Here is a 27,573-nt window from a genome sequence, read left to right as displayed (position 1 = left end):
CTTCCTCATGCAGCAACACTTATAATCAAAGAGAGTGAGCAAGTTGAGCAGAGTCTCGCAACAGGTGCTTCACAGGTAAGAATATTATGGGTCTTTTTTTCCTGTTTAGAACCGGTGTATTTAAAAACGTTTTTTAGTTTTTCCTGTTGCATTGTTTTTTATTTATGGAATATATTTGAGTTTTAACATTGCTGAGATACTGTGTGTTTATTTATTTTTTATTTAGACAGGTTTTTAAATCAATAATACATAGGAACATACATTCTTCACTGTACACTTGCAGGTTCACGTGGCTTATGTTCTGTGAATAGAGCTCTTTTTCATGCTCTGCTTTCACAGAGGCATGAGCCTATTTTTAAAGCCCACATTGTTTAAAAGGTTAACTCTTTCCTTCTGGATATTATTATTACTGATAGATTCCTGTGTTATTTTTGTTTAGGTGTGGTGTCACAATGCATAAGAGCCAGAAGAGCACAGGTAGTGTAACTCTGCTTTATGGTTTGATTAAGGTGTTTGTAGTTAAATGCTGGTATTCTTGTGCTGCTTAAGGAAAATCAGTTTTTACAATTGATATTGTCAAGTTGCAAAAGATTCACATGACAAAAAAACCTGGAATGTGCTATTGTCCAATGTAATGCATGTTGACACACTTATTAATAGTTTGGGGAGTCACTGAGTCCTTTGTTTAAACTACTATTTTTAGTTTCTCGTAACTTGTTCATTCTCACTCTATGGAAATGTAAACAAATGATCACAAAACAATAAGCTTTTCTTTTGCCCGCAGGCAGGAGTGCAGTGTTCTACAAACCAGTAGGAATTACGACAGAAATAAGATCAGGATACCTGTTCAAGTCTCCTCCCCAAGGACGGTTGAAGACAGAGGTGAGTTGGCACAATGTCTGCAATAAGTTGCATCCCTTTATGTGTGTGTTTTTTTAAAATTACATTTTTATCATTTATGTATATCATGTTTCTACTGCAGAAATCATGGAAGAAGCGGTATTTTGTGCTCTTCAAAATCAATGAACAAGAACATCAACTGAAGTACTTCAGGAACCCAGAGGAAAAGGACAGGCCGCTTGGAGGGATAGACTTATCGCAGTAGGTTCCCATAAAGCACATAAACCACACTTTTCAAATTATATTTTCCCAGGTTCTCTGTATGAGCCTGTGTGCATGATGTTTCTTTCTCTCTTTCACTGTGCTATTTTTGTACAATACACCAAATCTATTAGCAAATACACAATTAATTTAATGTATTTTAATAGCTCTCAAATTACATAATGCAGTTAAACCAGCTTTTTCAACATCTGTGTCATTTGTGTGCCTCTGTCAGTATCTCATTGTTATATGTGAGCCCTCAAAACCACCAAAGATGGGGATGGGTCGAGAAGAGCTTCAAGTGCTCCCCATCCTGTGTGCTCTACATTAAGGCTGCTGACCGAGACTACTTCCTCATCGGGGACACGAGGTCAGTCAGCTGGTTTTTAACTTCCATTTTGCATTTTACTACACTGTACTGTAAAAATAAATAAAAATAAAACACACTCATGATAGATGTACAAGATGCATTTTTACTTCTACTCTATTCAGACAGTTGTCTGAATAGCACTGATTGGTGTTATGAATGTAGGGAGAGGTGGGATTTAAATATTAAACAAACGTATTTAAAAGCCTGTTATTCTCTGTATATTTATTGTTTATATAATAATTTTCAGAACAAGGTTTAATTGCTAACTATTTTGCTCTAACCAAATCTCATTTATTTGGATTGTGCATAAACTGTGCAGCAATTTAACATTTTTCAAAACATTTATTTGCACATTGTAATGGCAATGTGCAAATAAACATTCCTAGATACATGCATTGCATTAATTTGGCAGTGATGGTGTAACCAAGATTCATGGCTCAGTTGGGTTAGCCAATCCTTCTCTCAAGGCCCTGACTGACACTTTTACAGTGCCTCATAAAACACTTCCCCCTGCGCTTCACACCATTTACTATTTTAGGAGTACTAACAATCACAACTAAATTATGATGTTGCTGATGATGGCTTTGCCTTCTCTGCTCACACTAGCTTGTTGCTGCATGTCACTATTTCTGGGTTTTGGAATTGAATTTTAAAGTGAATGTAATAGCCATAATTTGTGGAGTCTTAAAATGAGGTTCTTAAGTGTTTCCTACGCCCCTCGTGCATTTAGCAAGGAAGTGGACGGCTGGTTCTCGGACCTGTTTGACGCCCTGAAAAACCGGCCACATAAATTGATCAGTTCAGAGGTACATTTATATTTTAGTTCTTTATCATGTTTTGTAATCACCCCTTGCACTGCACAATTTTCTATCGTGTTTGTTCATCTGTCCCTGACAATGCTCTTTTTTTTCTGCTAAAGGAACTGTGTAATGGTCAGCCAACAATTGAGGTAAATATTTGTAGTCTGTTCCTCATATGTTGTCCACTAACTGCATTAAAGGAATAGTTCAACATTTTAGGAAATACATGTAATTCAAAGATTGATGCCAGCTAGTTTAGCTTAGCACCTCTAGAGCTCACTACTAAACATATTATTTGTTTAAAATTTACCAAAAACAAAGAGTAAAAACTACAAGTTGTGGTTTTACTGGGGAGTATTCGCTTAACTACTGCATGGCTGGGAGCAGCTGCTAGCCAACCAGTGGATACTCCAGGAAATCAGTGCTCCCTGTTAAGAAATACGTCCACACATAAATTCCTGTAAAACATCAAAAGTTGTTTTTACACTTTCTGTCCAAATTAAATATCACTTTCGTAAACATAACAGGTGCAAGTATGCAGATTTTGTTGTTTTTGAACAGAGCCAAGCAAGCTCCCCGTGTGTCCAGACTTTGTGCTAAGCTTAGCTAAGCTGTAGCTATTTGGAGTACAGACATGATAATGGTATCAATCATCTCATCTAGCTGAAGCAAAAGAAGCAAATTAACCTACTTTACAAAACGTAAAACTATTTCTTTAATTCTTCATCATTTTCACTCAACACCTTGCTCACACTTCAAATGCTCATTCTAAATTCCCTCAGTGTCCCTGGCAAATCCGACAAGTAATCACAGTGCGGTTGCTTATCAAACAACTCACTATTTGACTTTTGAAAATAGACATCTCTTCCTCTTTTACCAGGTTATTTCAGACCCAGTTATGAAAAAAAAGAATTCCGCCGGTGTGCCTGAAAAGGTTGGTCCATAATGTTGCAATGAAGCTCTGCATGAATTCAGCTAACCTTTCTAAATGCATGCATCCCGTCAATCTGATACTAACTCATGCATGCAACTTCATGCATCAGACATTGTTTTGTGTGAATATAGTTTGATGTGTGGATACTTTTTTGTGTAGATAAAGACACATGTTGATCTATGTTTCCTCCATATTTTTCTGTAAACCATAGCTATTTTACAGATCAGTTGACACCACCTCTATATTTATTTATTTGGTCATTGTCTTAAAGATACCCTTTTAGGACTCTTGATACAATCCCCTTAATTTTTCTAAATCTATTGTTTTGGACAAGTACAAATAAAACTCTACATAAGTGTACTGTATGACAGCATATTTGACAAAATATGTTGGCAACAGTATAATTCTATGCAATGTATGTAAATATAACTCAACATCAACCCAGTTCTCAATTCTGAGGCAATTTTTGTGAACTGCCCCATACAAGATCTCAAATACTGTCATTTACTGACTCACCATTACATTATACCTTTAGGTATATCTTAATAAAACTAATTATATTAAGTTACACCTAACTATATAACCAATGCAAGCGACCCAGGGACACTGAGATGAATGAGCTAAAAGCAATATAAGCTATACATGGCACATTTTCGCTGAAAAAAAAAAATCTAATCACATAAATACTTCACACATGGGTGCTTTAATCTGTCTGTGTTTGTTTTCTTTTTCAGGCAGAGTTGAAAATACGGTCCAAGTCTGAACCATCCTCAAATACTTTGGATAACGAGGTGCAACATTTTCACTTGACTGCTTATAATTAGTAAATACAAATCTAATTAAAATGATGATTCTTGAAGAGAGAGCCTATTAGTTTGGGTGATATAGAATTGGATGTGACTTTTCTTTTGGTTGCACACAGTATGTGTATATTGCTTTTTGATTTACCTGCAGGATGACGATTCCAGCTGTTCTAAAAGACGTGCATCAGAGCCTGTGAATCCAATCTATGACTACCCGAGACCCTTGTTAGGACAAGTAGGGACAATTATTTCCCATATTGATTAATCTCACAATTATTTTCTTGATTGATTAATTACTCTTTTTTGTCTATAAAAGCAATTAGTTTTTTACAACTTGTTAAATTGATGTAATGACCTCCTGAATTGCGATGTACTGTAACTAATGATAGTTTGAATTTCGCCTTTTTTTCATTATGAATAATGTGAAAAAGGTTGGAGAAAATGGTGCGACCCGTCACAAAAGCATGTCCTCAGTGTGAGTATAAATAATGTATTGATCAGATTTATTTATTTGTTTTTACTTATAGTTTGCACAAAAATAGTTTTTCTTTGTTGGTTTTTGTTTTGGTGACACATGCTGAAATTGCGACCTTGAGTAGGCTACCACGGTATTTAATATTATTTGTTTGTCTGCTATTTTGAATATCTGTCTCTAGGTATGAAACAATGACAGAACTTCATGAACAACTAGCTCGGGCAGCGTAAGTTTGATCCCTAGAGTGACAGATAAATGAAAAACAAATAATGTAAATCATTTCTGATTATTGTTAAAACTGAAACCAGTTCATTGTGCCAAACAACTACAGGGACCGTGAAGTTGAGGAGGTCACCAAAAGCACCCTGATGAGGTCTGTCACTGAAGTCTATGACAAGTTCAAAACACAGACTTCCCCACTCCCTCCATTCGATGAGGAGACAGCTTCTGAGGACAGGTAGAGCTCAGATTAATTGCAGGGTTGTTTTCTTTTTTTGTGGGCCATGTGTATTTTTGACTTTTCACTTTATCTTCAGTGCTCATAGTTAAACATGTTTGTCATTGCCCTGGATACGCAAATAGCTCATTCATTAGAGGTAACCATGCCCTCAGTTGCACAAACACAACAAGGGTGTAATTTTTACAGCACAAAACTGTTGACACCTCCAGGATCAGTCAAGGATCCAAGAAAGGCAGCAACTCAGAGCCTGTTTAGCAACTTATGTGCTTGACTAGATGAGACGTCTCATTTCATTTTGTGAAATAGGTTACACCTAAACAAGATGGCACTGATTATCTTTACAGCTGAACCATGAAAATACTTGTGGTCATATAGACTTTTCAGACATTGTATAAACTGAACCTGGTTTAATAGGTGAGACGTGACTGATACCGATGTTGTTAAATCCTTAATAAGCTACATTTGACTGCAGCATAACTCATGTGCTATGTTTTATAAGATTGTTTTAGGGATGGGGGGGGGGGGCATGTTTTGCCTTTATTTGATAGTGAAAGGTTTAGAGGTAGACAAGTAAGGCTGTAGCTGGAAACCCCCTGCATATACTAAGTTGAGAAAGGGTGTGTTTTGTTGCCTGTCAAACAACTTTTCATTTGGAAGAGGAACAATTTGCTATTTCCTCTTCCTAAAAACACAAATGTCTGAGGAGCTACCTGCACACATTTTTATTCCCACATCTTATGCAAATCATTGATAATGAGCTTGGAAGAGGTTTAAAATTAGAAAACATTTTTCTGTATGTTCTGTTTGCACCTTTTGAAGTAGCGAGTCTGTAAGTTCCTTACAATGCTAAAAATGTCACTGTGTGAGACTTTCAGTCTAAGTACCATGTCAGATCTTATGGCATGTCAAGGAGGACAGGTTTTTTAGCCAAACAGATTCAACATCCTTGTTTACCAAGACCACTGTATTAATCACCAACACAGCAGGCAATCAATTAATAACATCCACATTGTTCACACCTCTTCCAGCTGTTTCAAGCCATCATCTATTGTTTGTTTCCCTGAATGTGCTATAATATAAAACTGTGTGATAATTCTTCCTTACACACTGATGCCTGATTTCTTTCTAAGAGGCCAACTGCTGTGCTGCCACACTGAAGAACATCTTCTCTACTACATTTAGCATATGGGTCCAAAGACTCTTTTCTAAAGTACCCCTGAATTAGAATTCCTCTTGCGCCTCTGCAGTGATTTGGGGATTATTTGCTTCTCTCATGCTGTTTAATTAACTATTTTTAAACAATCTCAAGACATCTGGTCTTCTTTCTGTATAACTCAGAGTTTTTTTTTTGAGTGTACAATGCTCTTTTACCCTCTATCAACCATTTCTTCTTCCTTTTATTGTTATTCTTTTCTGCCACAAGGGCAAATATGGATTTCTGTCCAGCCAAAGCTTCTGATGCAGTGCCAAATCTGCTGTCATGCTATCCGCCTGTGGGTCACCCCCCTCCACAGTGCATGCAGATTCAGATGGCGTTCTTCCTCTGTGCCATGATCTACTCAATATAAAGCATTGGCCTTGGCTCCTGCTACATGAGTATCTTGTTGTTGTTTTACTCCCACTGTCTCTCCAAGCTGTCTTGTCGTCTTTTATTCAATATCAAGCTCCAATGCATCAGTAACTGGTCAGTGAATGTAACTGAGACATGTACCGAGATCTGAAGTTATAATCCCTAATGCAGTTGTAATGCTTTTTGCAGAGAAAAACGTCTGACTTCAGACTTCAGTAGCAGCTCCAGTGACAACGGTGCCGTGTCTCCTGTAGAGATGCTGAAGACACAGAATGTGCACATGCTGGAAAAACAAGGCTCTACAGAAAGGTGAGATTCCACAGTAACTGACCCTGAATCCAAAAACATAACTACCAAGCAGGCACAATTGTTTGAACACACTAGAAATAGGGACATTTCATGTAGGATGTGATGATGTTAGCATGAGTAAACTCTTGTTTACTTGAAAACAGTACAAGGAGACATTTGAAACTCCCCGCTGTGGCACAGTCTGTGCTATTGCCAATAAAGGAGTCAAAAAGTGCTTTGTAATTGTTACAGAGAAGAAATACAAAAAGACACTGCCACATTTACTGACTAAAATAAATAACGACAAAGGAATGCTGAGACCAACGCTGACATGTTGCTGGACTGGTTAGGGTGGCTTCTAGAGGCTTTTGAAAGCACACGCTTGTACAATGATAGTTGAATAAAAATGAGCAGTACCTGACTTAACATTAGTATAAGGTGACTTATACTAAGGCTCCTAGAATTTTCATTTGCTGTTCAAAGAAAAGTAGAAGTCCTGATCTATATCCACTATAATGGATAAGCTGGCACGTCGTGCCTTTGAATTATGCAGTTGGTTTACTAATTTATGCCGAAATTTTATCAAAGAGTTTACTGAAATGAATGTGCAACACAAACAATAACCTGTAGAAGGAACTATTTTGATTGCCTTGGATGTCAGTATTTAGATGTACTTCTCTCCTAGCATCTGAAAAAATATATACAATACCATTAAATAAAGCCTTTATTGTTCTTTCAAGCCTTGACACCATCACCATCACCCAAGAGGAGAGAGATATTGAGGTGAGGCAGGCAGATTTGAAAAAATATCTGACCCTAACAGAAGTGGATGGGAAACCAAGGTAAGTGTGTCTATGAACTATTACCACTTACTTCATTGTTGTTTGATTGGACAATAAAAATGTTAAAAGCCTTTGATTGAGATGTGACTGGCTTCATCAATGCAGCCTGAAGACAAAATACATAGTTGAATGTTCCTGTACTCATTTCTATTTTTCTGTAGCCATTAATATTAATGAAAAAATTTAAGATGCAGATGAGTTCGCCACATTCTCTACTCTCTATTTTACTGCAGGAGTGCGTTTGTGGTGCATGATTCAGACCATTCAGCAGTGCTGTGTGGAAATGTGGGCAAGCATTCATACTGGGGTTTAGTATCTGAGTTTTGCATTAATTGGTCATTGCACAAAATCAAAATTCTCAATCCCCTTTAAGACGTAGAAAAGCATAATAGTTTACTTCTCAGCTGTTATGTTACAAGGCACAAAAAACATTTATAGAAAAGTAGGCCTATTCTTATGTCGGGCTCAGTAAAGTTGTTATAAACTCAGTTTTATTTTTATCTTGGCTGATATTTCATGTCAGGACCAGCTCTACTGGGCTTGGGTCAGTCTTAGCTTTTTGAGACTTTTCTTGACGCATCAGTAACTTTAAATCTCTGAGCTGTTTTTAATAGATCTTTAAAGCTGGATCCTAACACAATTGAGTGTCTACACATGATGTGTTCACACACAATATTGAGTGTGGTTCACCCAATACACAAGCACTATAAAACAGAAGAAAATAGGAATGAGAATCTTCATAGACATTTATATCAAATTTGTACTCGAGCCAAACTTTGGCCATGATATTGACGTACAAATATAATACGACAAATTAAAAGCACAAATGTCAAATATTCCATAACTAAGAGCTACAGAATGAATTTTAAAAGTGTGTGTGTGTGTGTGTGTGTCACAGTGTGTCTGGGTGGACAGGCCAGCCAGAGTCGGTGTGCCTGTTTCACAAAGGAGACCAAATTCTGGCAATTAATGACTTGCACACCTGCAGCATGGACGAGGTCAACATGTTTCTCGGCAAGTCTCTCAAAAATGAGGTATGTTTATGAGAAGCACATGAAATGCCAAAACATTTCACAAATTGTAAGCGTCCATGACTGTTTGCATAGATCGATGAATGTGTGACCAGTTCATCTGAGGGAGCAAAATTTCACTTTTCAGGTGAAAGTGACCATCCTGCGTCTCCCTGGGTGCCCGCCTCTGCATTTGCCAAACTGTCCCTGCAATGACTGACTGCAAACCGACTATTAGAAATGAAATAGTTTTACTTCCAATGTGTATGTATGAGTGTGTTCAAATTACTCTTGGAGACACTTCCTTTCTGTGGATGGTGGGTTTGTACCATGTATTGACCACTTTAGACATCTGACAGTATTTTGAGACCGTTCTCATGTCAGGGCGTCCAATACCAACGCTTTTAGAAAAAGTGGCAAAACGCAGTTATTTGACATCGAAAGGTACCCTTCAGCGACTAATATAAGACGCTTCCGGATGCGTCTCTATGAGACGCTCTGGGGCGTCTCGTACAGATTGGAAGTACAAGCTAGCTAGCTAGCTAGGTTTGTGTTAAAGGTGTTGACAGCCCCTCGAAGCCCCCTACCCTTACCACAACCATCAGAAATGTTAGTACCAAAACCTAAGTCACTCACTTTATGCATGTCAACCAATGTGCTAGCAGGTAGGGTACCTTTAAAATACTAACTTACTGTAAAATACTTTGTCACGCATTCTGAAAGCATCAGTTATGACGCACTGAGATGAGAACGTGTTGGTATTTTCCCAGGGCTGTGGCCAGCTCCTATTGATCTGTCACTCTACTTGTTTACTCACTTTAAAAGTCAAGTAGAGCACGCATAAAGTGAAGTTAAGTGAAATCTAATACATGGCCCGCATCATACTGTATGTGAAAAAGTTTAACTGCATTTTAGCTGCTGAGCATTCTGTGTGTAAACAATCCTTTGCAGTACAGAGAATGATTACTGTGCTTAATTCATTGTGAATTGTATTTACTGTAGATAAGAGCTAGATATAGATTAGATGTAAATTATCAAAAGTTGTTTCTGGAAGGAAACAAAAGCTAAATTCTAAAGTCATATTTCCTCATAGCGCCTGCAGGATGTCGGGACAAATGTGATCACCAGATAAAATTTAAGTGGTGTGATGTTGTGCAAGAATGGTTACCACATATACAGTAGACTTACTATTAAACAATTATATTTTTACACTAAGCTGTACAAATAATCAAAATATTTTAACACTTTAAATGCACATTAAATACAGTAGAGCCAATTGAAAACTCTCTAAAGTCCTGTAAAAGCAAAGATTTCTGTTCAATCTGGACATGAGTTGGATCTTTTCTTGCGACTGAATCCCAAATGTGACTTCTGTAAGAATGCTTTAATTTCACTAATCAACTGTATTCCAAGATGACAGGAAGCAGCAGCATTCATAAAGAACATGAAGGTGCTGTTAGGCACGAGACAAGACGCTCTGAATAAACATTTATGATCCCAATTAAGTGATTAAATATTTTTAAAACATATCCACTGTTGCCATAAATATTCAAACTCCAACTGAGAAAGAACTGAGTTGCATGACTAGTGTGAATGTCAGCGATGCGGATTCATTTCCAGTTAGCTCAGTATGCCATGTAACACCTATGATGACGATTATTTGGAAAGCATGCCTGTCTAATGATGCCTTCTTGAGAGCACAAAAACAAAGGTGCACTGTGTGTTTAAAACATGTATGTAGTTAGTTGTTAGTTGTTAGTGTCTCCTTGCATAGAAAAAGGCAGTCATACGTCCAAATTTAAACATTCCTTTTCTTGTTTCTCTCAAGAGTGCTTATAGTAATTAGGGGTGGATGAATGAATTAGGAAGAGACTAGTATTTCATGTCGTCCACACGTCAGGGGCAGTCTGGTGAATTATTATGGCCACAGAAAGGCGTTGCACCTCTGTTTCACTTAATTCTTACATTTCCTCAAAATGACTTACAATTGCTGTGGAGCAACTATGGGTTAAGTGTGTTGCTCAGGGACACACTGGTGGATGGGTCACAATGGGGTCTTGAACCTAGGTCTCTCCCACCAAAAGCAGGTGTCCTATCCATTGCACCATCACCAACCATTTATTTTCTCTGATTTGAAGCAGAAATGGTGAATTATATAGCTGACGACACTTTGCTGAAATGTGGTTTCAATATAACTTGAGAAGATTGTTGAAATCCGTTTAAAATTATTTCTGGTGACAAATGCCACTCCCAAACAAAGACAACATCAAATGGAAGTTATCTGCAAGGCCTGTTCACTTGAAGTGCTACAAAGCATTCTCGAGTTTTATATTTAAAATTCTTATTCGTTACCTTTTTTTTTTTATTATTATGTCCACTGACCCAATGTCCACAGATGGCAAGGAGAAAGCTTGCCTCTAAACTCTTTTCAAATATTATTTGCTATAGTTAATATTCTGACGAGTCCTTTTCCCATCACATCGTAGGCCCTATATGCCTTTCCAAGATTAATGTTTCAAGTTTTAATGGAGCTATTAAACAGATGTGAGATCTGACAAAAAATGATAAATATGTTTATTTTTTATTATTTACTTAAACTGTGATGCTCAAGCTGTGCTGTATTATAAATTAGCTCTATGCATCCTGTGCGAGGGTGTAGCAAATACAGGTTGTACTGGGATGCTGAAACTTTTATTTGTAAAATGATTGTGAATAAATTTCACCAGATTGTTAAAACACTGAACATTTTGCATGATTTTAGATAGGAACAGAGGCAGGAAGTGTAAGGAAAAGTCTACAGATGGTTGTAGAACAGCAATTTCCTTTGTTTTTTTTATATCATTAATTCTGCTGTGCTAAAAATGAATCACTCAAGTGATGGAAATGTAATGGTCATAAATATACCACGCAGCTCTTACCTCTTATTCTAGTGTTAAACATGAAAATTTAATCGCAAATTAAGGATACATCACCGACTACATACCCTGGAATATATATTGTGGGAATAGACAGTACAACATCAAGCCTTATCAATGTTTACAAACTAGATTTTATGACTCCTCACTCTGGCGAATGAATCCTAACAGGTCAGGCAGATGGGATAAGCTGAAGTCGCTAGCATAAAAAGGAGAAAAATTCCATTATAATCGTGTTTTTTTTCCTTATAATGACCCTGTTTGTTTTTTTGAGTTTCCACATCATACAGTGCAAAAGCCAGTTTACAGAGATGGGGATTCAGAAAGTTTTCTTTGTGCCGCATGTCTCTGCTGTCTCAGAGAAACTACTGAAGGATCTGACAGCACACTCAAAGACATGTTTGCGTTTTCAGAGCTACTGCACAACAGTGGAAGTCCTCCATAACACTATGTTTGCTGAAGAGGCCTTGAGGGGGGGTTGCACAAATCTATCAGTAAGAATCATTTGAATGGCAGAGATGTCATTTTGATGTACAGTAGCAGTGAAAATCCACGATACAACCTTGAAAACCAATGACTGTGCCAAGTTAAAGAGAAAAAAAAAAAGCGCTTGTGTTGAATCTGGTGTACAATGAATGTTCTTGACATCACAAGTATTGTAAACAGGTTAATATTGTAAAAAAGTAAAATGGAGGTACAAGTGTTAAGAATGTTAAAAACATTTATTTTTTCAGCATATAATTTAGATTTCATAGAAAATACAATAAATTGCACCATATCAAAGCTGCACTTGCAGCACATTGTTGACAAACAAGGCTACCAGTGGAAGTAGCCAGAGCAGACAGGAACACATACATTTAATCCAGCGCCAATGTATAATACTTCTGGATGAGACAGATACATTTCCTGTTCACCTACCTCATAAAAACTCGTTGATCTGCATTGGAATGCTTACTCAGTAGCCTGAGGCAAGAAACTTCAATAAAAATAATACAATGAGTAGTGTTGAAATAAAGTTGTTCACCATGGTCATACAGCATTTCAAGTATTAAGTATCAATTGATTGCTCATATTACCAAAGAGGCGATTTAGAGGCCAGCTGCAAACACAGTTTACCAGAAAATAAGCTACAGTTTAGCTTTGGTTTCCTTGAGCCACTCGCTAAAACACTTCTCCATAGCTTTCCTGCTATCCCAGCTGCCATTGTTGACTGTAGGGATGATCTTGAGGGGCTGGAGCCACTGGACAAAACGCTTCAACTCCAGAAAGCTGCTGTGTTCGCTGTATGGGATTCCTGGCAAGGAAATAAAAAGGAGTGTCATCATCATGTCCCTAAACGTTAAAGTTGCTGAAAGCTTAAAGACGAACCCCCCCCCCTTAACAGGGTATATTTAAGTGTGGGTTGTAATTATCTCAATTTTCTATTTATTAAGACGACAAGTCCTGTAGGGGAAGAATCCGGTAGTGGTTTATAACTTAACCAGAGGGACTTATCAGACATGATTTAATCGGCTCCTTTGCTTTGATATTTTTCTTCCAAATTTCTTCAATAATAAAACATCAAGCTCAGTGAATACAGAGGACATTTTGTTCGAGGTAAAACCTTGTCATGGAGCCAGATGTCTCAAAGTATGGGTGAGTCAGAGAGCCACAGGCTCAGACATTTCCCCTTTGATGGAACAAGGCAGATTTCAGATGCTGAAACATTAAGACAATCAAAACGACTTCCTTTTGTTTCGAGGTGAGAATACGAAGACATCTTGTGACTCCTGCAGAAAGCTGTTGCCACTTGTTTGTTCCCCCTTTCGCCTCTCTACAGGTTTGATGTGCTACGCCACTTTAAAACTGATCTCGCTGAAACTAAACCTACTCAAGTATACAGACAATCCTCCCAAATGCAGAGAATATTAGAAGCGGTAGCAGCATATGGCTGGAAAAAGAAAGGAGGGGGAGGAGATCAACACAAGACAAAAGAGAGCACAAATTGGCTTCTGCCTGACTGACAAAGTGCTGAGGAGGAAGAAATTACACGCATCACAAAAGCCTCTAGCTGGTGATTGTAGGTTACAGGCTAGATGGCTGATGCTGTTGATGGATCCTTTAAGAACATGAAATGGGACACAAGGAAAACAGGCTAAATTTGCAGTGGCAAATAAAGTCATGACCCATTTCAGTACCTGGGTTTAATGCTAGGCTACCGTCCAGCAGTGTGGTCTATGAATGAGACCCAGCATGCTCCTGATTATATTCCTTCTCATCACCAAGCTGAAATAACCGATAACTGAGCCATAGTCCATTGTTCATTCTCACTCTCCTGACTCGCCCTCCCCTCCACCTCTCTTTGCCTAAAGAGGGAGCTTTAGGCTAAAGGCAACAATGTGATGAACATTCATGTTTTTGGCAGGAGAAAAATGCTGCTTGTGATTGAGTCTCAGCAGTGTGTGGCAATATGACAAGATTATTTACCATTATAAGCTTCTGGTCAGTAAAAATGAATAGAATGAGTAAAAAAAGTGCATTTTCTCAGGGCATTAACAGGTTCAATACCGCCAACCTTGCAGAAGAAACACTTTTAAAGAGCGCAGTTACCCTAATTTATACTGCAAAGTGAAGGATATACTATTGATTTACATTCACCATTCCTCCTCACTTGAGATTCTTTAGCATATTTTTATGCCTTATAACTGTTTTCTTTGCTGACACCCTCATGTGAGAGTGTATGTTATTCCTTCTGACAAATACCTGTCCTAAAACATGTCAGCAAAAAAAAAAAATATTAGCGCGTACCATAGATGGAGATGTTGCCACTGATCTGAGGCTGAATATCGTCCACTGATTTCACCTGCTGGCTGAAGGTCCAGCCTGTGGGCTTGAAGGCCACCAGCCGATCGTACCGTCCTGCAAAGCGTGCCAGGTGATCCTGCAGTTTCTGGAGACAAGATGAGGGTGACGTAAAAGTGAGGAAGGAAAATAAAAAGTGAGCATAATTTCACATTTTTGTCACATGAACTGATATGCGTTGTCATAGGTTGGTGTTGCTACAAGGAAAGCTGCCAAACCTCCAAAAGTGAAAAACAAGTTTTAATTTGTTTTCATCAATCTCTTGTTTGCTGGCTGATATAAGCAACAGGTTATTCACAATTTGCTTTTGCACAAAAGTTAAAAGTAAACATTTAACAAAATATGAGATTTATACAGTTTTATTTCAAGGTGACTGTCGAAGTTGTAGTAAGTCTTCTTGATAAAAATTTGCTTAAATGCTCCCAACTCAAACAAAAAAAAGGTCTCAATACAAACCTAAACTGCATTAATTTCCCCCAAGTCAGCCTCTCTGTGCCTAGTGATGCTTGAATTATGCCAACACCGGGGCTTATCTGTGGTTATACAGATGGCAAATGTAAATGATTTAGTCCCTTTAGAGAGATGTGCTTGGTCATCATAATTAACATTTCCTAATTATTTTAACTCTTGTGCTAGGTGCTTTGCTATGAAGAGACCATAAGCTGAATAAAATGAGTGCGCGCATATCAAAATGATCTGTCCATAAACAGTCCTTGCAGTATCACAGTGTGTTACTAAATTAGCTTGTTCTATCCCCCTTCATCTCACTAAGTAGTTCGTATGATTAAATTGTCAAACTCATCCAAATACATGGACCTACATTCAGTGAATATATAAAGTAACTGCCTGAGGGACATAAGTCTGATGAGATATCTTTGCTAGTTGTTTTACTCTAATCACTGATGTACTCCGTTTCCTAAACATGCTCCTATAATAGGACGTTTTCTTATACTTCTGAGGGCACAGAGTCCCACCATATTAACTGTTCTTTTCAGATTAGTTAAACTGTTTCACCTACTTTGAAGGAGAGCTGCATCATGGGAAGCACATGGACCTGGGCTGCCTTCCAGTCAGTGGTAATACGTTGTGAGACTTGCTCCGACTCCAGACAGCACATGGTGTTGTATTTGTCTCTAGAGAGGCACACTTTACACCCCAGGGCCTCTGCCAGTGCTACGAATGAAGCAGAACAAGGTCTGTGTAAGAACCAGGAATGTGGAGAATCCAGCCTTTTCATTTTAAGTGTGTACTTGCAGTTAAGAACCCCCTGTTGTTACCACCTCTCCCAACAATTTGTACATTACAGGATTAACTTGCTCCAAAAAACTCCAGCCCAGTATTTTACAATACACCAACTTCACTGAACACATTGTACCAACTGTTACCTGTGGAATGACAAAAACAAACTGGATTTATTTTATCATGTGTACTACCTTGTGAAGTGTGTGTTTAGGAGCACAAATACAGTCATTTGAACCAGCTGTGATTTTTTCCCCCTGTGTTCCAATTTCATGCAGAGCTTGTTGAAGCAAATGGTGATTACAGAATGAACGAATGTTGTTCACTGTGAAGACATTGGTTTTTGATTGCTTCACCAAAAGTGGAACAGACCATTATTCGTGCGTCACCAGATCGTCCTAACATGGAGGCGAGTAGTCCACTCGTCTCCACGTTTTGGACAACACAAAGCGAGCGGATTTAGAAACACATTTACTTTGTGTGCCACAGTTTGTGTTGGTGTTAACGCCTTACAAGTAATATTACTATTTCCACGATGAATTGGTTTACAGTGTCATTTGCAGTTAATATAATTAGCCATCAAAAACACTTCATTTGTCACCTTGTCTAATTATCAGACTGATTTCAATCCCAGACCCCAATTTGTTTTTTTGTATAGTCAGTCACCCGAAGAAATAACTTATGAGAAACAATGCAAAATTGTATTTTTTATTCTCACTACTTTGTTTTTGGTAAGTAAAAGGATGGCCAGAAAGTATCTATGGTATGTGCGGTCAGTGATCAATCTCTCACACACACACACACACACGTTCCTCTATCCCTGTGGGGACATCTCCTTGACATAATGCGTTTCCTAACCACTTACCCTAATCATCACAACTACATTCCTTTTTTATTTTTATTTAAACCTGGTCTGTCCAGCAGCCTGGTATAGAGTATGATGAGCTGGATACCATATTGTGCTAGACGGATTTTACTTTAACAAGAGTGTATTAATATACTCCTTTGTTTTATTATTTAATTATGTATTGATTTGTCACCGGGCCGGACAGGGGGGCAGACATGGGGATGGGGGAACACAAACAGACAGCACAGAGAAAGGACAACACCTGCAAGAGAAGGGGGATGGAAGGTGGGGACAACAGGGAATAGCAGAGGGAAACACCAATTGCAGAAAGCAACGAAACCTGCAATAGAACAGAGAGGGGTGCTTGGGGAGGAGAAAAAAAATAAATAAATAAAAAACATAGGCCAGTGCTCGCCCCCCCCAGCACCCCACCGCCGTGCAGCGATCAACCAAAACGCACGAATGCCACACAATCAACATCAATGCACAAGTGACGAGCCCCCAGGCCGCCTTGCAACACCAGCCAAACCAGCAACGAGGCAAAATCTACTAGCTCAGCTGCATGCCACCACCAACCCACTCACCCGACCGTCAAGGGCCAAGAACTCCAGGCACAAGCCCAGAATAAACCGGAGCATAGCCCTGCCCCGCACCCACACTGCACATACCAAAAACTAACTTTATACTTCAGTATTCAGAGGGGTCCAACAATTGACCAACAGAAATGGGGAAGCATGGATCCGAGGCCAACGAAGCAAACTGGTCCCTCCAAGCCAACAAGGAAATGCCTCCCCCGGATTACAATGCACAAACTAAACGCCCAGCAGCCATTCAGAGACCCTGCACAGGGAAGGGAAAAAAAAAACAAAAACAAAAACCACAATGCATCAACAGTCGCCCCACAATCCCACCGCAGCCCTCCAAACCGCAACCGGATCAACCCACGCAGCGCCCAGAGACTCCCACCCCTAGTAGTCAGGGCACAGGGGGTCATCTGGGGGCTACAATGGTCCTCCCCACTGGGACCAGATTCCTGACTGTCCCCATCATTCAGTCCCATCTCCCACCCCCCTAAGCAGGAGGACTCCAGGTCCCTCAAGCCCAGGGCTTATAGCAAGAGCTCCTCTAGCACCGGCAGCACCCCAGAGTCAGAGACAACCCCAGCCAGCCCCCCCAGCACGCAGACCTGCCCCAGAGGTTCCAAAACCCCGAGCCCCAGACCCCCACACACCCGAGGCAGATCAGCGCAGCCCCGACCCAAAGCCCAACAATTATATACATATAATATACACTATACAAGTATAGTGGAACCCCAGTTTTTGGACCCCATGAACATAGCATAACAAGCCCACACATGCCTGCCCAAAAATGAGGCAACAGAGATACCCTGATTTCTGGACGTGCGGTTGCTCTCAATAGTAATGAAATTACTAAGTGAATTAGTATAATTAGTACTCAACTTTTGAGGATTAAGCCTCAACTGCCTCCACTCTAAATGCAAACATATACCAAATCTGAATATTCATTATTTGCTGCATCCCACCTATAGTCATCATCAAAACATCCTATAATATTAAGGTCAGGTCTTATGGTATCATGAAAAAAAGTTCAAGTTGCAGCTGTAAGTTAAATTTTAATTTCACTTTAAACATGCTCCTCTTTGACTTGAGAAAATTGTTTTTGATTTATGAAAACATTTTTCAAAAAAAAAAAAAAAACCCAAACAGTTGATTAATTTAAGATTTATTAATTTGAGAACATTTTAAAAAACCCCAACAACCTCAAAAAGCAAAACTAGATTACTCTCAATAATTTGTTGATGGTCTACCATGTCATGACCAAATTTATGTCACATGGATCCTCGAGGCCAAGCAGATACTAAAAGTATAATTTCAACTAAACACTCACCCAGAAAGACCTTCTCTTTTCCCACCGAGTAGGATCCACACACCACAAGTGTACGGGGATTGAGCGTCACCAATTCAAAAGCTGTGCTAGCTGCAAAGTTGATGGCCTCTTGCTGTCTGGGGAAAGTGTACTCAGGGCTGCAGTAGCTACAGGGAGAAGAGAACTTACATTGAAAATCTGAGTTTCCTCAGGGCTTCTGCTTCACGTGTACAAAGTTCCATGCTTGGGAGGACAGAAGATGGAGTAAGAACAAAGTACAGAAGACACATTTTAGCTAATATCGATCCACATTGGCTGAGAAGAGTGTTATTTACAATAACCACCCATAAAAGGTCACACACACAAAGCTGAGAGCAGTGCAATATAAGCACAGCATTTCAGTAACCTCACTGGTACATTCAGCATATATGAGTGGAGACAGACAGGTACTGACGTGGTGTCCAGGTAGAGCGTCTGCACCCTGCAGCTGAGTAACTCAGGGTAGGTCTCCATTGAGGGATCAGCTCTGAAGTCTCCGGTGTGGAGGACTGTCTGTCCATCGGGCAGGAAGAACAGCAGCATGGCAGCTCCTGGACAACTGAAAGAATGGACAAAGACAGGGGGTGAGGGTGAATATATGAAAATACAGGAAGCAAGTGTTGTGTGAGGGGCAGCGCGGTGGTGCAGTGGTTAGTACTGTCGCCTCAAATGTCAAAGACATGCAGGCTAGGTTAATTGGTGTCTCTGAAATTGTCCTTTAGGTGTGGATGTGAGTGGTTGTCAATGTGTGGCCCTGCGATGGACTGGCGACCTGTCCAGGGTGTACCCTGCCTTTCGCGCGATGTACGCTGGGATTGGCTCCAGCCCCCCGCGACCTTGTGTGCTGTTGTGTATGGATGGTGTTGTGTGAGGAGCTAGGATGAGCATCTTCCCTTGACTATCAACGGAGGTGTGGTCAATAATGTAGATAGATATATTAATATAGATTATAGAGTAGTGACAGGCCATCACAGATGTTGGTATAGTTTGCTTCAATTCAAAAGTAATGGTTTTATCTTTCAAACAGCCGACTGAAGAAAAAGCCCCATCTCATGTTAGAGTTTCCATAATACACACCTATTAGTATTCCTCAGTGAAAAAAACAACAATCTAGTTAGTTAGCTTGGGGCAGTCTGAATTTGAAATTAGTGTCAGACATTTGACTGAAATTCAATCTGCCTCAGTGTCCTTGCTTAAAATGCTTGTTTTAAACTTTTACAATAATGAGCTTTTTTATGGTCCCGCTATTAGTGTGTGCCACTCCCTTGAGTGTTCTTCAGCAGAGCCTGTTAAGGAGCCATCCAGCAGCTGAAAACAAGCACACCTTTGGCGGCTGGTCCTTTCTAACGATGAAGCACTCGCTCCAGACAAACCGACTCACTGATTGGCGTCCAGGAGGATGACTGTGATTCCATCCACAGTGACCCGGGTGTTCATGGGGAGGATGTGGACATACTGCTCTGCCACCTTCAGCTTGCTCTTCACCAGGTTCCCCGTAATCTGTCCAGGAGAGGCAGCCGTCAGCCAACACATGTGTTTATGGTTTACGTACATACAGTGATGCAGCAGTGGCAGCCACGAAAGCTAGGAAGTGCTAAAAAAGGTAAATATCACAACATATTTACCTTGGAAATAATGAATCTACTTAAATAATCTCAGCTTCTTATGGATGAGCTGTTCATTGAGTATAATCACCCATAAAACCCTTGAAAATCGTATCTAATTTCACTTTCTGGGCTGTGACCCACCTAGCGTCAAAGTTGATTTTCAGTGACCTACCAAAGAAACAAAACCCCCAATGGAGTCCCAATCAGTCCAAGTCTGTTTTTAGTTGTAATCCCAGGAGAACACACACACTCCACTGTGATAAACCATGACCCATTTGACAGGAGAATTTACATAATAGCTATCCTCTTTCACCAATATATTTTTTCTAGTCAATTTATATTGGGCTATTGTAATAAGTTTCATAGGTATGTTCTTAAACATCCTACTGAGATAAAGTAGAAAATGTACAATACCTAATGCAACAAGCGTCTAATCTGAAAGGGCAATATAAAGTCTGAATTAAACATGTATACATCTATACCTGAATTCATCCAATTTATAGCTTAATTCAAATACCTTTCATGCTTGCAATATTTCCACAGTGAAAAGGTTAGACAAAAAGACCAACTGAGACCCAGATAAACTATACGTCTTGCATGTTAAGTGTTTTAATCCAAAATGGTCTTCAAATTGCAAACACCACCAACACGGTTAGAGCCACTCACACATTGGTATTCAGCAAGATAACAAATGGATCAGGCATTTATGCTATGAATTCTGTGCAAGAGAGCACCTGGGAAGAGGACAGCCATTTGTTTACTACACAAAGCTGCAGAAGTAGCAAACCTGGCACACCGTCCCTTCCTTTTCTTGTATGAATTAGGAGACTGTAAAATGAACTTGACTTACTCTGTTACAGTAGATTGAAAGTGTGGAATTCTTGGTCAACCCTCCGTAGTGGTCTGAGTGGAAATGTGTAAGGAAGTAGGCAGTGATTCCCTGAATCTCTCCGTACTGAAAGGCATCTATGACAAACTTTGTGCCTGGGTAAAATTTGTACACACAAAAACACCCCCTGTAAGTAAGTAACTACGTACTTACTTCATTCATTCATTCTCACACCCATCTTATACATTCAATGCAGCAATCATATATGACACAAGGTCAATCACTGACCTGGAATCTTCTTGTAGAAGGGACAACGTGGTAACACTACTTCTCCATCAGCGTTCCCTCTGTTCCACCTTCTTCCTCTCCATCGTCTGGTCCTACCTTTCCCTGTTTCTCCCAAAGCATCCACCACGTTACTACTGTCAGTCACTGTGCCCTGTGAGCTGTCCGCTTTTGTGTCAGCCTTACTTTTCCTTTGCCTGTCCTTCCTGTCTCTCCTTTGCCGCCTCGGTCCTGAGTTTTCACCAAATGTTGGAATAGAGGTGGTGCTGACTTCATCAGCTCCACACTCAGCCTCTTTCTCCTTCTCCTTGAGGGGTTTGAGGCCAAAAAACACCCCAATGTCCGTCTGCTTCAGACAGGAGGCCTGACCTGCCTTTCTGCTGCCCTTCTGAGGCGGCATGGTGTGAGATCTTTGGACAACAGGGGTTTGTGTTGAAGGCACTTGAGAAGAAGTTGCGTGAGGTTGCTGTGATTGACTACTGCAGGCGTTTTTTGAATTTTTGAAATGCTGGCTATTTGAGCTTAGAGTTTCTCTGAGGTGCTCTAAAACAATACTTTGCGGAGACTGAATACTGCTCATACATGGACTGACAGCACTGGTAGATCTACTACGAGCTTCTTTTTCAGCTGTGGAATCAGCTCTATTTTCAGCAACTGTAAAAGCATCTAGCTGACTGGTGGGCGATAACGAGGTAACTGACTCCAGCTGGGTGTTTAAGGAATCAGGCTCGTTTACCTGCACATTATTGTTTTCCAAATGATTAACAAATTCAGTGAGGAGCTCGTCTTCGCTTGAGAATCCGTCACTGAACAGCAACACCGAGTCTTCAGCCTTGTTTTCAAATGCATCGTTATTAAAAAGGGCTTTTCTACATCCGCTAATTTTGATTTCAGTCTCTGCAGGGAACTCAGAAAGAGGAGAATAGGATATTGCGTCGCTGTTGTCAAGGGAAGGTTCACTCTTGGGTAAACCTTCACAAGCTTGTTGTTCACTCTCTGCCTTGACAGGAGTGGATGAAACCTCTGCTCTACTTTCCTGGGAAGCACTGACAGACTTTTGCCTTTTAGTAAAGGAAGACCAACCTTTCTTTTTCTTAAAATCCTCTGGGCCAGGTGAGCGCAGTAAAAGTAGGCCATTTGTAAGTTTAGAAGGTGTTCCAGTGTGACTCTTGTGAGGGGAGACACGCTGACTGGAAAAGACTGAAAGACTGAGAGCGCTATCCTGTGAAGTCTCTAAAATAGAGCTATCCAGCTCGTTGTTTATCAGTCCTGGGAGACAACTAAAGTCGGCCTTGCCGCTGGTTTTGGCCTGTTGGGACAAGCTCAGGAGGGCTGTGTCACGGTTTGCTCGACTGTGGGCCAGGAGCGTATGGTTGAATTTCTTGTAATGGTTTGGAATGATGGAGGAGCACTGGAGGCCTTCTGGACACTCTGTGTGAACAAATATAACACAAAGAAATTAGGTTTATCAGCAGGGTACAAAATGGTAAGTGTTCAAAGCACCTGAATACAAAATCTGCAAAAGTCTTTAAAGTGCCTTTTTTTTTTTTTAAACGAGCACAACACTGATTTTACACATCAGCTTACTCGTCACGAAAAGTAATCAGCGAATTGTGCAAACTCTGCTGTGGCTTTCGGAAGCTTTCTAAAGAAAATAACACTGATCAAAGTTTTCTTGAATTGGGCTTTAAAAGCAGGTGTTACAAATTGGGGATGTGGACTTTGAAAGATAAAGCATTTACTAGTCAGAGAGGATCTAATGCAAACAAATACAGACACCTCACATCAGCCAGTCCACCTTTCTCCGTAATTAAACCCAGGTTTAATGAGTACGGTGCTCTATTGTCAATGTACATTATTTTTAACCCTCGCATGACCATCTCTGAATTTATACAACCTTCTTGAGTTCAGATGACATGAACGCTCACTCAGTGGTTAACATGGGAATCTCTTCCATCTCTACCATCCATCCCATTTGTTACAGAATTATTATAAAGTACAACTAACAATGTGTCTTATTTGTGGTATCTACTGTATAATGTATAAAATAAGAATTATTTCCTCCATTGACAGTCACCATGCGTGCATCTGAATGCAGGATAACAGGTGTTTAAAAGCAGACCATGGGTCAACAAATACATACATTTGGATAATTTGATGAGGGGTTTCTGATGTGAATGCTGTTATTTATTGTTTTTTCCATATCCAAATCGGTCTAAGGACAGAGGGTGCAGACTGTAAAGCCTTGAGGCAAATTGGGATTTGTAAAATTGGGCTAAGAAAATTTGCTTGACATTAACTTTTATTTAGTTGGTATCAAGTTTATTATTTTTTAGATTTAGTATTGCAGTATGGATGTCTGTACCTTTGCATGTGTCCCTGGGGGTGTCAAGACACTCAGCAACATGCCATCTTTGAGTCTGTACCACCAAAATAGAAAAAGGCATCTGACACATGGGGCAAAAGTCTCCAGAGGATGGTCCCTTGGCAGCCGCACAGTCTGTTTGCACTGTGTGATTTGTTGGAGATGAATGTGATGGTAGATTGTGTGCCTCCAAACAATTAGGTCCGTCTATGTTAATAACAACAGTACTAAATTCTCCATTTTCAGCTGTCTTGACTTTCCTGTCAGGTGACTTGACTGAGAGAGACGTGTCTCTCTTGGAGGATTTTCTGGAAGGACATCTTCTTTTAGTCACAGTTGCAGGCTGCGATTCGTGTCTCTTCTTTTTCTTCTGTAGAGGTTTATACTCCCAAATGTCATTTTCGGAGTCTTCCTTCTGTGACATTTGGAGGAAAAGAAAGGGAGACGTACCTAACGTTGCCCAACGACGTCCTCAAAAACTAATAAACGTTACAGTAGACTAACAACTAACGCTAACTGTCTTTGATATTGTGAGGATAACTGTCGCTGCGAAGAGCTTCCCATGATCAATATTAACCATATGTAAATTAGCAATAATGGAGCATAATTTCCTCTTCAGCTACATACTATAAGGTTCACAGACATGTTAGCGTTTACCGCCACAGTACAGCAATATATGTAGTAAAGACAAGTTAGAGAAACAAAGCAGCACATTCCACAGATTCTGCTGAACTGATTTACTCAATCCTTCAATTAAAGACTGGGAAATTTACAATACCTTTACTGATCATTTATTCAGTGAAATTAAACATAAATTCTGGAGGGGAAAAAAACTTCTGGTGAATAATATTTTTTATTGTTGTGTCGAAATCAGCGGTATGAATCTCTGTTGAGTTTATCTAACCGGCTTGTTCTGTACCGTCTGCGTCCTCGAACGCGCTTCGCTATTGGTTAACCCCATCGAGGCCCCGCCCAGTCAGAACTGGCTTCTTGTCAGGATAAAATGGCGTCCCAGTGCAGCCTCTCTACAATATTTTCTATCCAAAGCAAGCTAGATTGCGCCTTAGAAGAAACTACGACACAACAAGAGAAAGAAAATCTTGTCTACCAGTATTTGAAAAAACTAGACGAGAGAGAGGACCTGAAGATACCTGATTTCCAGACAGGTTAGACCTTGTTAGAGCTCTACCTCGCTTTGCACTGTGTCTCTCTCCATAGCGATTGTTTTAACTCACAGTTTGAGTTGAGTTGCTGTCTTCTCGAGGAATTAAAATACTTTTCAAAAGCCAACAAGACGTGTCTGTGTTTCTCACAGTATCACATGCCTTTTAGGTACATTAGTTAGATAACGTTATGGTAACTAACGTTATCCCCAAACCAGCAGATGAGACAGTCAATCAGAGAGAAGTAGCAGCAAAGACTAATTTCACACAAACTTCGATGCGGTAGTTTTTTTTTGTTGTTGTTTTTTAAGTGCAATGCTTCCTGTAGTGTGTTTTGTTGAAACAGTCCATCAGTTCTACACACAACTGTTTTTAGCAGGCGTATATTTCCTCTGTCCAAGTTATACTTTCTTTAGTTTAGCTTTTATAACAGTGAGTACGGCATAATCAGACAGCCCCAATTTCAAAGCAAGAGAGAATATTTGGTTATTTAGCTCTTTTCTGTCTTTGTTTATGTCCTTTTACAGGGCAGACCCCTTCTTTCTGAGTGGTTTGTCAGTCATCTGTCTGTCAGCAAGGACAGCTGAAGAATAAGAAAAACATGTCAGTTGTCTTTTTTTTTTTTATCTGCTGTAACTGCACCAAATACTACGAATAATGTTGGCTCATGATTGAGAAATGAAAAGTGTTGCCAAATAGGTAAGAAACAATCTATTGCTTTTGGTGGCAAGTAGAAGAACGTGATTGTACAGGTATGCAGCATGTTGGCAATATCTCATCACACCAGTAGATGGGGATCTATCTCAAAGGCGTTGCTCACCCTGAAGTTTAAAGAAAGAATAAGCATCCAATGCCCTTACAAAATTATGGTTGTTCATATAATTTGCATTTTTATCAGTATAACTGTATATTTGACCCATTCATTTCAGGATTTTCCTTAAATGTGTCCAATTCCCTTTTGCAAAGTCAAAGAGACTTTTAAGATTTATAATATAAACAATATATAACCATTTAGATGTACAATACATTAATTTTCCTTGGTGCCATACTCTCTTCTTCAGGTAGATCTTAAATGAATACCAGCCTTGTTTTAGGCCACACAAATAAGGAAGGGGTTTTGAGATCATCTGACCAAGTATTACCCTATTTACACATTAAACCTGAGTGAAGCACTTGCACATGGTACATGGACTGTTCTGCGTACCAAAAAAAAAGACCTGTAAATGTTGAGACTTTGAAATCAGGAGGGATATTTCTTATTTCTCCTATCCGGACTATGCTTGCATCATTCTTAAAGCTGAAAAAAATGCTCTAACCTTTATTTAACCAGGTCAAGTGCTACCAAGATTAAGAATCTTTCAGCAAAGATTGCAGCAACATAAGTAAAACAAGTAAAAAGGCAGTAAAAATATTCAGAACAAATAACAGGAATGCTGTTTAACGGTAGAGTAATATTTCCAAGTGCTTCATGCTGGAGCTTGGTGCTCAGTACACTGTAAAATATGAAAGTAAATGTATTAATCAAGCTCATATGAGTTAAGCGTGACAAACGTTATCGGAAGCAATCTAGAGTGCATGTGAGGAAAGAGTGAACATATCAGACACAATCTAGATCTACAGAAATTAATTCATGGCGTTTAATAGCTTCATAACACTTCTGAAGCTGTGAGCAGTTCAAAGTCATTGCTTTGATCTGTCAACTTTTATTCCCAAGTGACATACACATAGAATCGGTGCAGACAGATATACCACGTACAGTGATGGGCAGTGTAAAGTGTTTGCGTAGACTGTGACTAAACATAATTACAAAGATGACAGCATCATTTTCCACTCTGATTTGCTCCAGGCTTGGAATGGCTGAACACGGAGGGGCCTCTGTCTTTGAACAAGGAGCTGGCTGGTAAAGTGGTGCTGCTGGACTTCTTCACATACTGCTGCATCAACTGCATGCACATCCTCCCTGACCTGCACCAGCTGGAGAAGAAGCACTCTGTCAAAGGTATTGACTTACATTAGCTTTAAAGCAGGAGTCAACATGGCTGTCTTGATCCCAAATGAGTTAGGGGAAAATAGGACAATCTCCCCATAGTGTCCTCCCTAAGTAGACTTCTGATCACCCTCCCACCATCACAATTAAGCCCATAATGAAGGATGTGTCAATGAATGAATGAGTTAAATTATGATAATGAGCAATGATTTGATATTCATGTGAAGTCTGTTGTGAAACGCTTGTTCAGGATGTGTGTCCTCTGTTTATTTGGGTTTGGTTTCTCACACGCTCCGTTGTGCACATTTTTCAAGAAACTTCACCTGACAGCTATATTAAAATCCAACACGGTAAAATTTAATTGTCAAATGGGTGTATAATTCTTCTTATCAAGCACACTATGCCGGTCAGTTAGTGGACTGGCTTGTATCTATGACAGTCATTGGCAGATTGAAATTAAAAGATAAGGCTGACAGTCGTATTTTTTCTCTTTATTCTCAACAAATTCAATGAGAAGAACAAAACCAACGAAGCATTTTCCCGTCCATCCCTATCCTGTCTACGACACTCAAGCACATTTTCTTTAAAGACTCAGTAACTTCATAAGATAACAGCTGGGCCCTGTAGATTTGAGCAAATGTTATACATACATGGGTAAATTGTGTATTTGTTGGGGACCATTTTTTGCTGCAGATTAATACACGTTTAACACTATAGTGAATATTTACAACATCAAGACAGATATGTGGGATTGACTCAAAATATGCTAGACTGTACATATTCATGGTAATGCAGGAACATGTCGATCAGTGGAACAGTATGTCTCATTGATGTGTTTTTAAAGGGGAACGTTTTTGTTATTTAATTTTATACATCAGCCTGTTTGAAAACAGTTGTATGAAGCCTTTTTAGGCTT

The 27,573-nt window shown here is 39.6% G+C and overlaps 3 protein-coding genes and 1 long non-coding RNA gene across 4 annotated transcripts in view; 3 read left to right on the top strand and 1 right to left on the bottom strand.

The window, feature by feature from the left end:
• On the top strand, positions 1–822 carry LOC123983601. The gene is made up of 3 exons (XR_006828231.1): positions 1–75; positions 440–477; positions 785–822. It is a non-coding gene; the product is annotated as an uncharacterized LOC123983601 (long non-coding RNA).
• LOC123983508 (pleckstrin homology domain-containing family S member 1-like) lies at positions 823–11,396 on the top strand (the record flags this gene model as incomplete). Its single annotated transcript, XM_046069767.1, has 13 exons — positions 823–882; positions 983–1,101; positions 1,337–1,471; positions 2,202–2,277; positions 2,391–2,420; positions 3,152–3,205; positions 3,940–3,962; positions 4,665–4,709; positions 4,815–4,940; positions 6,685–6,822; positions 7,542–7,643; positions 8,542–8,677; positions 8,802–11,396. Coding segments are annotated over 13 exons (1,116 nt in total), but the record flags the coding sequence as incomplete, so codon positions are not given.
• An 875-nt stretch (positions 11,397–12,271) lies between these two features.
• On the bottom strand, positions 12,272–24,129 carry dclre1a (DNA cross-link repair 1A (PSO2 homolog, S. cerevisiae)). The gene is made up of 9 exons (XM_046069621.1): positions 23,508–24,129; positions 21,146–22,573; positions 20,879–21,012; positions 19,803–19,921; positions 18,837–18,980; positions 18,404–18,549; positions 15,428–15,582; positions 14,356–14,497; positions 12,272–12,862 (listed from the first exon to the last, which is right to left on the bottom strand). The coding sequence occupies exons 1-9, from the start codon at positions 23,929–23,931 to the stop codon at positions 12,696–12,698; spliced, it is 2,859 nt and encodes a 952-aa protein (XP_045925577.1). The 5' UTR covers positions 23,932–24,129; the 3' UTR covers positions 12,272–12,695.
• A 351-nt stretch (positions 24,130–24,480) lies between these two features.
• nhlrc2 (NHL repeat containing 2) overlaps positions 24,481–27,573 on the top strand; it is a 33,733-nt gene continuing 30,640 nt past the window's right edge. The window contains exons 1-2 of the mRNA XM_046069456.1: positions 24,481–24,673; positions 26,517–26,669. Of these exons, the coding sequence (XP_045925412.1) occupies positions 24,511–24,673; positions 26,517–26,669 (316 nt within the window). The 5' untranslated portion in view covers positions 24,481–24,510. The remainder of the gene's footprint in view (positions 24,674–26,516; positions 26,670–27,573) is intronic.

Source organism: Micropterus dolomieu, linkage group LG14, assembly GCF_021292245.1.
Source record: "Micropterus dolomieu isolate WLL.071019.BEF.003 ecotype Adirondacks linkage group LG14, ASM2129224v1, whole genome shotgun sequence".
Lineage (NCBI taxonomy): Eukaryota > Metazoa > Chordata > Actinopteri > Centrarchiformes > Centrarchidae > Micropterus > Micropterus dolomieu.
Note: the sequence above shows the minus strand (reverse complement) of the source record. Positions and strands in the feature narration are given on the sequence as shown.

Bases quoted from the DNA above. Each gene is read 5' to 3' on its own strand.
- dclre1a (XM_046069621.1), bottom strand. From the start codon at position 23,931: ATGTCACAGAAGGAAGACTCCGAAAATGACATTTGGGAGTATAAACCT. The intron at 22,574-23,507 runs GTACAGACATCC...TTGTTCACACAG, and splicing joins CCCCAGGGACACATGCAAAG to AGTGTCCAGAAGGCCTCCAG. The intron at 18,981-19,802 runs GTGAGTCGGTTT...CCATTCTTTCAG, and splicing joins ATCCTCCTGGACGCCAATCA to TTGTCCAGGAGCTGCCATGC.